The sequence below is a fragment of the Hyalella azteca genome, unplaced genomic scaffold (genome assembly GCF_000764305.2).
Source record: "Hyalella azteca isolate HAZT.00-mixed unplaced genomic scaffold, Hazt_2.0.2 contig13715, whole genome shotgun sequence".
NCBI classification, from domain to species: Eukaryota; Metazoa; Arthropoda; class Malacostraca; order Amphipoda; family Hyalellidae; genus Hyalella; species Hyalella azteca.
In genome coordinates this window covers 54,127-65,969 of record NW_025943627.1, presented here as the reverse complement: position 1 = coordinate 65,969, position 11,843 = coordinate 54,127, and the positions used below count along the sequence as shown (strand labels likewise).

Sequence of the window (11,843 nt, the reverse complement as noted above, 5' to 3'; positions counted from 1 at the left end):
TCCCAGGCACGGCGCGTTGCAGGCTTGGTGTACCGGACACTGACTGCTCACTCGGCGTCGACATCGCACGCATCAGGGGTGACTTCAAGAATAAGTTGATAAGTGGAATCCATAGGACAAGAAACAAGGTACAGTTATCTCTCTAGCTTAAATGGATGGAAGTAGGCTGATGATAATAATCTCTAAGTAAAAATCGTGTTGCCTTTTTTCACAAAATTACGATTTCAAACGTTCGTCAATACCCCTTCAATTTGGAATGTTGAAATTTTGTACAGAACATAAATTCTCCGCCTTCTCTTTAAACCCGTTGCGACAACGATGAAACATATATTTAACATTATATTTAAGGATAATTTCTGTAGTTCGTTAAAGCACTCTCAGGTAGAGCGTGGAATCACATGTTGACTACAATAACAAAAATATAACAGAGAATAAACTGGAATATAAGGGTATAACTTAAAACAATTCGTTTTTCAATAGATGAAACGCAACATCAGCTTTTGGGTTGCGGTGATGATGATGACGGTGGTGACTTCAGCTTTAGCTACGCCTTTAGGTGAGTTAAAAATATTCTATATGGAAATACTATACATTATAAAGAGTATCATTTCAATAGTAATAATTATAACCTGATTTAATCTGGCCACTATACCTCCGGATAGAGGACAAAAAAAAAGCTATGCACGTTCGTGAGCTGTAAGAGACATTGTCGTCTCATAATTTTATTAGTGAAAAAATATACTATATAAATTTGAAAAACGTCTGATAAAATCAGCTCACATTTTTTACTTACGAAAAATTCGTTGGCTTGTGTGGCGTCATTTAAATTACTGCGGCAAATAATCGCTAACCTTGAATTGCGAGATGGCCTATAGATTTTTTAAGAACCTTAGTGAGGCAAGATGCTAATGAGTTTATTCAAGGCTATAATTTCAAGAATATGATTAAATTTATTTAAAATTCAGTGAAAAGATTCTTCATTTTGCTTGTTAAAATTTCAGATTTCACAGAAGCTTTCAACGAAACTTTGCAAGGTTTCCTGTCAAATCTTGATGGTAACCTATTCATCTCGGGCGACGGAAATTTCACAAATGGTATCCCCATCTACATCCCAGGATTTCTCAAGTATGTTTTAGAATAGACGGAACGAAAAACGTTTAGTTATAACGTATACATATATCATTCCTTCATTGCCGAAATTATTAGTTTTTTTATGCCTGGTTGAGGAGTTGGTGGGCATGATTATAAAAAATTCCGAATTAAGGTGGCAACAATGGTTACTTTCTGGGTCACAAACGACATCAAAGTAGTGAAAAATAGTCGATTAAATTTAATCAATTCATCTTAGCCTTTTTCTCTGAACGCCGACAAGAACAGCCATTAATTGAAGAATTAACAGTTGTGACAATCTGTGTTGTTTGGCAGGGATTTACAAGCTGATGGTAGAGGCTTCAGCGTTCAATTTAGACGACGTATATAAGTCAACATCTATAAATCAATTTAGACGACGTATATAAGTCAACCTCTATAAAGAAGCTCAGATATTTATAGCGGAATGTTAATTTAACTAACGGTTTGGAAGTCATAGCCATAAATGGTAAACCTTGAATATACGTATATATTATATAAATACGAAATCAATTCTGATACATAATTTAAATCAAATATCTATGATTAAAAATTGATGGGAAAGAAAAACAGCTAAAAAATAAATAAATAAATGCATTGGTTTTCATTAAGTAACTTCCGAGCAATATGGTTATTTGCTGCCTACAAACTGAGAAAATAATTTTTTTTGCATTAATGAGGAAGCTTATTTATTTTTTTTGCATTAATACGTATTTGTCAATACGGATGCCCGCTTTCTTGCATTAATACGAATTTGTTGATACTGATGCTTGTTTTGTTATACGAATTCTTATTTTACTTTCCGCAGCATAACCGTGCACATTAGGAACCTGAGCATATCGGGGTACAATGAGATGTACGCCAAGGATTGCACCGCTGATAATGAGACGATGGAGGTGAAAATGCATATTCTTGAGCCGAGACTTGAGATGTACGCTCAAGTCCTGAACATGAGTGGAGTTCTCATTGATAACATTTTAATTGACGGCTCTGGTGACGGATGGTGAGTTAAAAATCCTTATAGTTGCATACAAAAAATAAATTCTCCTCTTTGAGCACATAGATTTAAAGATTTCATTTGATTTCTGTTGTGTGTATATATATGATGATACACAAAATTATGTATATGATGGGGCAGGGTGGCCCAGTGGCTTCAGTTCAGAGTACCAAGATTGGAGCAGAGAGGCGCGGGTTCGATCCCAGCTCTGTGCGCCAGTTTCTGGTCAGAATCGGCAAGGGGGCCGGGCGGTTACGCACAGCAGAATTGTAGCAGTGAGTTGCGAGTTCGAGACCGCAACAAGCTGTGAATGTTCTGCTATCTTAAGAATCGGCGACAGGCCTACGGCCTAATAAACGCTAAAATATTGATTATACTATAGATATATACCTAAAATAGGCACGCTAATATTTAGAATCTATATTTTTCACATCATGTCCACTTTCGCCACAAATAAAAATATTGCAAAAACTAGTAGTTATAGAGGATAAACTAAAGAAGTTTTAGAAGGAGTTACGCACAAAAGTCATGGATTTTTCATATTATACGAATAATTCAATCCTCCGTGATTACAATAATTTTTCGAAGAAGAAACGAAGTATGGGGTCCAGATGGTTATAATGTTTTGATTAAGTTTAGGCTGCAATAAATTACCTTACTATTGACATAAAAATAACCATCGCTTAAACTTGTGCTCATTGCCGAACCCAGTGAACACTTCCATCCTCCAGCATGATCGAGGATTCAAATTCTAACAAAACATATTCTATTCTTACCTATTTTGCTCATATCATTGATTAATTTATACAGGTTTTTACTGGAGGACTTCCTTATGGGCATCAACGGCACCACCTCCGTCAACGACTGGAGTGATCCGGACAACCCTGTAGTGGTGTTTGATGACGTCACTGTCACCCTCGACTTGAAGCGCTGGACGGTCAGTGACGTGCATGTTTCAGTATAAAGTTCCGTTTAGATAACACAACAACATGTTAAGATGTTAAGATGAGGCACATAAAAGNCGGACAACCCTGTAGTGGTGTTTGATGACGTCACTGTCACCCTCGACTTGAAGCGCTGGACGGTCAGTGACGTGCATGTTTCAGTATAAAGTTCCGTTTAGATAACACAACAACATGTTAAGATGTTAAGATGAGGCACATAAAAGCGACGTGCATGTTTCAGTTTGAAGTTCCGTTTAGATAACGCAACAACATATTTAGATGAATAACACAAAAACGACGCGAATGTTAGCTCAAATTTTAACAAGATATCGCAATATCGTATAAAATTGAGGCATGTAATTAAAAGCTACATGCATGTTTCACTTCCAACTTCTACCGAGATATCACAATAAAACACTTATGAGCTGATTTACTACCGGTGCTCATGGAGCAAATCTATCAGAAGCATTATTTTAAATTTACGGCTGCGTTATATATGATAATAATAGGCCTGCAAAATTTCATAAATGTCCATTATTAGCAGACAGAACCATTAAGACCATTTAAAAGCAGACAGATCGAGAAATCGTGAACAGAAGACGATAAATCGTGTAAGCGTTCAAGTTCAAATTAAGTACACAATTTATTGATATGGAGAACAAGAACTTGAGAGACATTTTAAATATTGCTTCTATTATAATTAATACTTGAGAGAGAACAATCATTAACATCAAAAATATGATAAGAAATGATTTTATGTCTGAATTTCTCGAGATGCTCTGAAGGTGATTTTGTTGATGCTCAACACTAATGATACTTTATTCCTCGATGATTTTGACATCATCGAGTGTATCTTTGTCTGAATTACTATTATCGCCAATATAATCTACATTAGATCTGTCATGCCCATTATTATTATAATTGTTATGTTCTCACAAGTGGCATTCGCCTTCTTTTAATAAAACATTGATAGTTTTATTGGCACATACATCGTTAATATCACTAAGATCAAAAATGTATTCAAGATAATTAGTTGGAATAATGTAACTGCAATCCTGACAGTGGCCCAAAAAAAATTCTCTAAAATCTTGATGGAAATTACAATAGTCGCTTGTGTAATAGTTTGAAGGCAATCATGATAGGAATTAATTTTGTCACTCTTAATCAACAACAATGTCATCTTCTTACCCCTCGTTGACAGGTTGACATGCGAGGCCTGACCCCTGGCTCGGACCTGAACCAACTTATGAACAGCTTCCTCTCCATGCTCGGTCCTGACATATTCGACGTCCTCGCCACTAAACTTACCGACTCGGGCGTCGTGCTTACGATCCTCAACTGTTTCTTCCCTCCTTCTGGCACTAAGACGACCACCACGACGACCACTACCACGACCACTCCTACTACCACTACCCCTGATACCACTGCCCCCCCTACTACCACTGCCCCCCCTACTACCACTGCCCCCCAAGCTGTCGAAGAACTAAGTAACGAAGAGCCTCGTATGGAAGAGGCAATACCAACAAAACCACCTGGTGTCGCATTTTTGCAGTGCGTGAGGGATGGAATTGGAGGGATGAACTAACCACCTATGATAACTGCAGGCGATCACTAATCTTAACCATGAAGATCAAATTTAAATCAAAATTAATTCTCGGGGTATCTTCACCGCGAACATTTTTATGGCAAGAGAATAAGTAGCAGTAAAGGGAATCATAACAATAGCAAATTGATGAACCATACGAGAAATTATTCCGTGTAAGAAATTATTGCCTTGTACATAAATAGAAGTTAGCTCATGACAAATACCAAAGCAAAATATGTGACAGCAATGTACGTTTATGAGAATATCGCATGAATTCATACCAAATTAAAAAATTTCCAATAAATTTTCCAGTCAAAAAATAATTATATGAATAAATTGGCGATCAAACTATCAGTGTATTAATCAATTTCCGCGTTAGCAATATTTCTCATTAATTCCCTCAATAAACCGTTTGGCTGCATTCCCATTATGTAGTAGGAGAAGTCTTGACGAGAGAGAAAAACGTTCCATGTAAACGACAAACAAATCCTTGCCTTATGAATTTCAAGCGTGGCTAAACCGCAAACCGAATTAAAGATACATAGAAGAATTGATGCTATATTTCTTAATTCAAATAATTTTTGAGGCAAGTGCTGCGGTATCATTAACGTAACGGGTGGAGGGGCGGTTCGGGGGTTGTAATAACGTAACGGGTGGAGGGGCGGTTCGGGGGTTGTAATAACGTAACGGGTGGAGGGGCGGGTCGAGGGTTGTAATAACGTAACGGGTGGAGTTGCTCCTTTTCGTGCACTAAGACCGAAATGCTGAAATAAGGAGACACTCGTAATACTTCATTTAAATAATTTTCCAATTGGTCTCTGTATTTGAGTAGAAATTCTTGCGCTGGGAAAAATTTTTCTTCAAATAAAACTTCGGTGTTTCAGTGAATAAATTTTAATCGCAAAAATGCAAAATAGGACGAGGATTTTGGCCCAGCATTGGTGAAGGAACATGGCCTTTACAATGAGCGCTATAGTATTAACATCAACAGCCCTATTAAACAACCATAGATTTTCTAAAACTACAACTGAAATTAGCGAGACTATATACGAGGACTCGCTAAATTCCAGTAGACATACGTTTACATAGTTTACATTTTACTGAATTCCAGTAGACATACGTTTATATTTAACTGAAGTCAGGCAAATATCCGTCTATAATTCGCTGAAGTCCAGAAAATTTGCATCCAAGAACATTCGGACAGCGTGAAGCTAACTGAAATGAAGCTTCATGAATAAAGTCCCTAAAACTCATTGTATTTCGTGCATACAAACTTCATTTAGTGGAGAACTTTGGACGAGGAGTGACAAGGTAAGATGACAACATCGCATCATCACTCAACACTGAAGCGTGCGTCACACATCGCGTCATCACTCAACACTGAAGCGTGCGTCACACATCGCGTCATCAGTCAACACTGAAGCGTGCGTCACACATCGCGTCATCAGTCAACACTGAAGCGGGCGTCACACATCGCGTCATCAGTCAACACTGAAGGCAGCATTGGCACTGAGACGCCATATTTGAAATGCAAACAACTGAATATTACGAAAAAAATCGATAAAAAGTCACCATATCTTGGTGATATGGTGACTTTTTCTGGACTTTCATTTTCTTTTAAATTTTTAGTGAATTTTCGATTCGAGTGACCTAGTATCAATAATTTAAATAGATATATCAAAGGTATTGGGAAGATAAAACTCATTCCAAAAAACTTGGAAGACCTGACAAAATTCGTGGCATTAGTTGATTTACTATATTATTATTCATTGTGAATACCTAAATGCTCTGCATTGTAATTGTTGATAGCGACATCATGATCTTTTCATTCCCAATCTACTAAAAAAATAAATTACGAGCAGGAGAATAAAGTAAACTGAGCAGGCACTAAAATATTGATAGATTTCATCTCATAACATCGGAGCACAAACTAATATCAAGTATTTTGGTCCAAGGTACAACAAACAACCTCGCCTACACACACGAGAATGCGACATTAGGATGAGATAAGTCCTTAAGCCACCGCATCGTAACAGTTGAACCAGTCGTATTTTTGGCTCATAATATTGTTGATTAAGTAATTAACTTCGCTTTACAGCGTAGTTTTTAAGAAGCAGTTACATCCAAGTTTGAGTTATGAGTTACATGAGTTACATCCAAGTTTGACGAAACTTCAACTTTTCTCAAATCGCACTCAAATGATTCCCCACAAACTTGTTTGGTTTGGCATACCAGTAACGCTTACCCTCCCACTCCTCATTGTGGTATGAATTACCAAACCTGGTAACTAATACCGCGTAACTTTAAAATAAAATTTTTTCACTATTGCCTCTTGTGAGGGCAAGACAAACAATGGAGTTAGGGACATAGCCTTGTACAGCCATCATATAGTTCATGCCTTCCGCTCCTAAATGAGTTTAATTACGTCCCATGACTCGCAAAATCAGCGATCTCTCCTCCATAGCAGAAGGTCGATTACAATTAACAGTAACAAATAGTTTCGGTACTTGCTTTTATTCCCACTACGCCGTCATCTGGCTCCAATGTTTTTGAGACTAAAATACAACGCATTACTGAGAATATAAAAGCTACGACATAACTACAGAGGAATGAATTTTTGATAACTTGAGATAGCACAGGGATAACCGTAGCACTACGCATGCCCAGAACGCTAGTCATATCTAAGCACGTAAGTAATAATAAAGCATTGGGTTCCCAATTCGCTTCCATAAAATCCCCTCGAATATAAGCGTAAAATACAAAATTCTGGATACAGATAGGAATATCATCAAGAAAACAAGTAACGTTCATCAAGGCGCAGCAAGCGGAACATTTTCAGTATAACCAAACCATCTGTAATTATGTTAACGTACAATAATCCTGCCTTTTTCAGTGGCAATGAACTTTTATACAAAGTTATACATGATTCTCGTGTGTAATGCATAATTTGCACTCATAAACACAGCCGCCCGCGCTCACACTTTACACTAAAATGCATGAATTCGCCACAAACAAATGAAAGAAGAAATAAATACCAAGTGAACAAGCAGTTGTAGCTACTACCTATTTACTAGCAGCTGGCAGTTCATCATAGATCCATTTAGTCGCGCTTAACGTTTCAAGAAATTCAGATAATTTCATTGCATTAAGATTATGTATATAATTACAGGTTTGGCGTAGATGGACAAAACAAGCTCGACCTAAATAGGTATTCTCGCATTAAATATAATACAAGAAGTTTGGCTTAAGGTAACCTCACAACACTATCGTCAGCCTCTCATTTCTCAAAATTCCAAACCATTACACCAGTTTATAATATCCTTCACGAATTGCTAATGTTTATTTGTTCAAAAATATATAAGTAGAAGACCTCAAACGCCGAGTGAAGGGAAAAATACCCAAGGGAAATAATAGCGTAAAGCGACATGTAAAACAAGGAATCTGCTTAGGAAGGAGTGAAACAAGCGGTAACAAGTATTTGTTTGTTGCCATCCAAAGACAAGTCGAGTGCAAATAGCTTCTTGTACACACAAGATAAAACAACACGCACATTCCTGAAAGATTCACAAAAATTTGACTCCTTCATAAATAACATTGTACAATCACATGGAAAGACGAGTGAACTAAGCACGGTGGATTATAACACACGTATATTAAAAATATAAATTACTACTAATTAAGAAATAATATCCAAACATACACTAGAACAAACAGGAAAACATCAACAACATTTATCTCTGGACATCTTTTATTTCTACCATTGGAAATCTAAGATCTAGAATATCTAGGTTCGTAAACATGTATCCGTGGCAGGCAATATCCTCCTAAGATCAGGATATTAGGTCATCATGAAATTTGTATCCCACCGAAGGATATCTAGGTTCCTAATCATGTATCCTGGGCAGGCAATTTCCTTCGTCTAGCGTACTCCTAAAGGAATATCCAACACTAGGATATCTTGGTGACCCCTAAAGGAATATCCAACACTAGGATATCTCGGTGACCCCTAAAGGAATATCCAGCACTAGGATATCTTGGTGGTTTTTAGGTGTTGTACAGTCAACTGTGTTATTATTATTCGGTAATTTTTAAAGCATAAATAACTTTTTAAAACATGAATATCCAACACTAGGATATCTTGGTAGCCATCTTGGCGCGGTTATCCCTGTGTTGCTGCAGCTGCTGCTGTTTACGCTGCTCTCTAGCAAGACGCTGTTGTTGTCGCTGCTGCCGCTGTTGCTGCAGCACGCACGCGACGTGTTCAGGCGCCACGTCCTCGCTGTCGTCGTCCCAGTGCGTCTCGCCGCCCTCCTCGTCCCACTCGCCCAACTCGCCGCCCACCTGCCGTCCACAAACAGGGTTAATACAACACCCAGGGTTGGGGTAAAGAATCAGGGAAAGCAAGATGGAAATAGGTATGGAAACCAGAGAAAATGCGGGGAAACCAGGTACAAAGAGCGGGAAAGTAAAGGGGTAAGGGAAGGGAAATAGGTGGAAGAGGAAAGAAAAAGGAAGATGCGTATTCCAAGAAAATATATACGGAAAAGTGCAAGGAAATACTTGAATTTTAACGAAGTATACTTAGACATAATTTCACGTTATACTACAAATCATTATACAGAAACATAAAGGCTTCTTCGATGACGGTCACTGGAGCACTGTAAATATTGCCGCTACATTCATGGCATGATTCTAAGTGATATATAAAGTGGAGGACCTGCATGAGGGCGTCAGTGCAGGACAGGCTGGTGCGGGCGGCGCATCGCTGCTCGTCGTCGTCTGGTCGCGCGTATATCACAACTTGTGGTTTACGCGCAATTTTAGGAGCCAGTTCCTGAAAACGTCAATAGTTTAGAATAATAATTAGTTTGTTGATTATTGACCGTCACAAAGCCGTTCATAATCTATTGGGAGCGAAAATAAAAAGAGACTACAGTACACGTCTATCGGAAGGAAAAAATTCATATGCTCAAAATCATGCAGCGAAGTTTGAAGGTCTTTAAAAGCCAGGGATTGCCTGCATTAATATTATGACGAGTTTGTTAGGGCTCATTCTTTCCCAATAATAATATACGTTCAAGCCACATCCACTTTGCTTGTATCTCGGAATTAACATAGCACATGAATTGTAATGGAATTATCTCGATTTTTGTGCGTTATCCTTTTTTGCACGGGTAAATCCTGCTAGAAATAAATCAGTAATACTGCCCATAGTGCCCACTGCCAGCCTACAAAACATATACACGTAGTTAATTTTAGCAACATGAAACTTATGATCTAAATATATTTTATCTATATTATACCTCAAGTAAATTTGGCTGTTCAGGAACAGGTTCAGACTGCCGCATCTGCTGCTGCTGGCGGTACAAGAAGATCTGCTCCTGGACGGCCGACATCTGCCGTGGCGCGGCGCTGCTGCGGCCCTCACACACCACCGAGGACGGACCGCCGTCCCAGTCCCCCCAGCAGGCGCTGTCCTGCCCCCCACACACATCAACATCTTGGTTCTGCCACAAGCCACTCTTAGCCATCATAAACTCTCAGTTCTGCCGTAACCGCTACGGATTACCTGATAGTTATTTCATTTCCAAAGACCTGCGATCAAGCGGCAGAATACAATTGCATTTTTAAAATATTTTCTGGACACATGCTGGCATATATAATGAACTAACTAGTGTCATGGATAGCTATCATAAGTAACAAGGATATGATAGTTATCTTAATATAGGATACCTAGTTATCTTAATATAGGATAGTTATCTTAAAGGAAGGAATTAATTAAAATAACAAGGAGAGGTATCTTAATTAATTATTTCTTCATGAGCATGATGATACATGGGCATATTGCCCACCAATTCTTAACATGAACATCTCCAGCCCGCGACTCACATAACTAGTGTCGGTCGCAGGCTGCAGCAGGACGGGCAGGCTGGGGCAGGAGTCTCGCCGTCTCCTGACGCAGCAGAAGCAGCGCTTCACGGCGCCCACCACCGACCACAGCGCCGCAAGCAGCTTACGTATCACCACCACAACACTCATCACCACAGGGCTGCTGGTACTCATCTCATCACATCTGCTACACTCATGTCAGTTGTTAGGGCATGACTTGTGTGATGAAGCTCTCAGATGCTTCAGTTTATCTCTTTATAGAAATGTTAAGCAGTGTTCAGTAGAGCGTATTTGATTTCTTTAATTCTGCCGGTTACATCATCATAATTTAGACATACTTCTCATCACATCCACTTCACTCATGTCAGAAGATACTGCATGAATTGTGTGATGCAGCTCTCAGATGCTTCAGTTTATGTCTTTATAGATATGTTAAGCAGTGCTCTAAAAGCATGCTTGATTTTTTAATTCTGCTAGTTATATTATCAGAATTTAGACATACTTCTCATCACATCCACTTCACTAATGTCAGTAGTTTGGGCATGACTCTGGTGACACAGCTCAGTGATGCAGCTCATCTACACAAGTCAAGCTGTGCTATAAGTGCTTGATTTTTAAATTTATTCAGTTAAATTTTTGGTGTTTAGAAATTTTTCATTAGCCTGTTCTTGCACCATATGAGTTTACTAATTATTGTTTGCATCCATAATTAATAATTCATAATTATTAAATTCAAATTTGATTATAAATTAGGACTCATAGGGTCTTGCACAAATAAGATTCTTTGTTGTTATTTAATATTTCTGACCAAAAATACCTGCAATACTTGAATGTTTATTCCTTTCAAATCATTGCCATAACTGCAAGGTTCATATCACCAGTTTCATCCAACAAGGTAACTTACAATTAATAAGTTTTACTTTCTGTCATGACAGATTCCATAGAAATCTTGCCCAGTCCGCCTCGTCATTCTGTAAAGTTCAGTATCCATGCAAATTATGCTTCCGCAATGTCACTGATTGAGATGTAATTCTAGCCATTCCATCCTGCAATTTGCTTCACCTGCAGTAATGAAGTATACAATTTACTCTATGCATTATCCATGTAAATGTTGGTAGCTGCTCACGGTATTAACTCAAGCAGACTCATGGGTTGTCTGAGACAATAGAGATGTGCAGCAACAGTATTTATATTAAATTTGTGAGACTTAGCTTTTCATAGTAACCTTGCAGTTTTCTAACCAAACANAAAACTAGTAAAGCATAAGAAGGTAGATGGAATGCAAATGTTCATTGATAAA

At 38.2% G+C, this 11,843-nt stretch overlaps 2 protein-coding genes across 4 annotated transcripts; one reads left to right on the top strand and one right to left on the bottom strand.

The window, feature by feature from the left end:
* LOC108677394 lies at positions 1-4,963 on the top strand. Its single transcript, XM_047883804.1, has 7 exons — positions 1-128; positions 481-556; positions 1,002-1,125; positions 1,937-2,131; positions 2,936-3,017; positions 3,165-3,209; positions 4,271-4,963. The coding sequence occupies exons 2-7, from the start codon at positions 481-483 to the stop codon at positions 4,652-4,654; spliced, it is 906 nt and encodes a 301-aa protein (XP_047739760.1). The 5' UTR covers positions 1-128; the 3' UTR covers positions 4,655-4,963.
* Positions 4,964-5,532: 569 nt separating this feature from the next.
* On the bottom strand, positions 5,533-11,709 carry LOC108677400 (receptor-binding cancer antigen expressed on SiSo cells). 3 transcript variants are annotated; one of them, XM_047883806.1, is made up of 5 exons: positions 10,894-11,709; positions 10,544-10,727; positions 9,958-10,161; positions 9,372-9,488; positions 5,533-8,995 (listed from the first exon to the last, which is right to left on the bottom strand). In XM_047883806.1, exons 2-5 carry the CDS (start codon positions 10,715-10,717, stop codon positions 8,783-8,785), a joined length of 708 nt encoding a protein of 235 aa, XP_047739762.1. In that variant the 5' UTR covers positions 10,718-10,727; positions 10,894-11,709; the 3' UTR covers positions 5,533-8,782. The 3 variants fall into 3 exon arrangements, with proteins under 3 accessions (XP_047739762.1, XP_018021104.1, XP_018021105.1); XM_018165615.2 differs by lacking the exon at positions 10,894-11,709 and having other exon boundaries at positions 10,544-10,883; XM_018165616.2 differs by lacking the exon at positions 10,894-11,709 and having other exon boundaries at positions 9,958-10,131; positions 10,544-10,883.
* Positions 11,710-11,843: the final 134 nt, after the last annotated feature.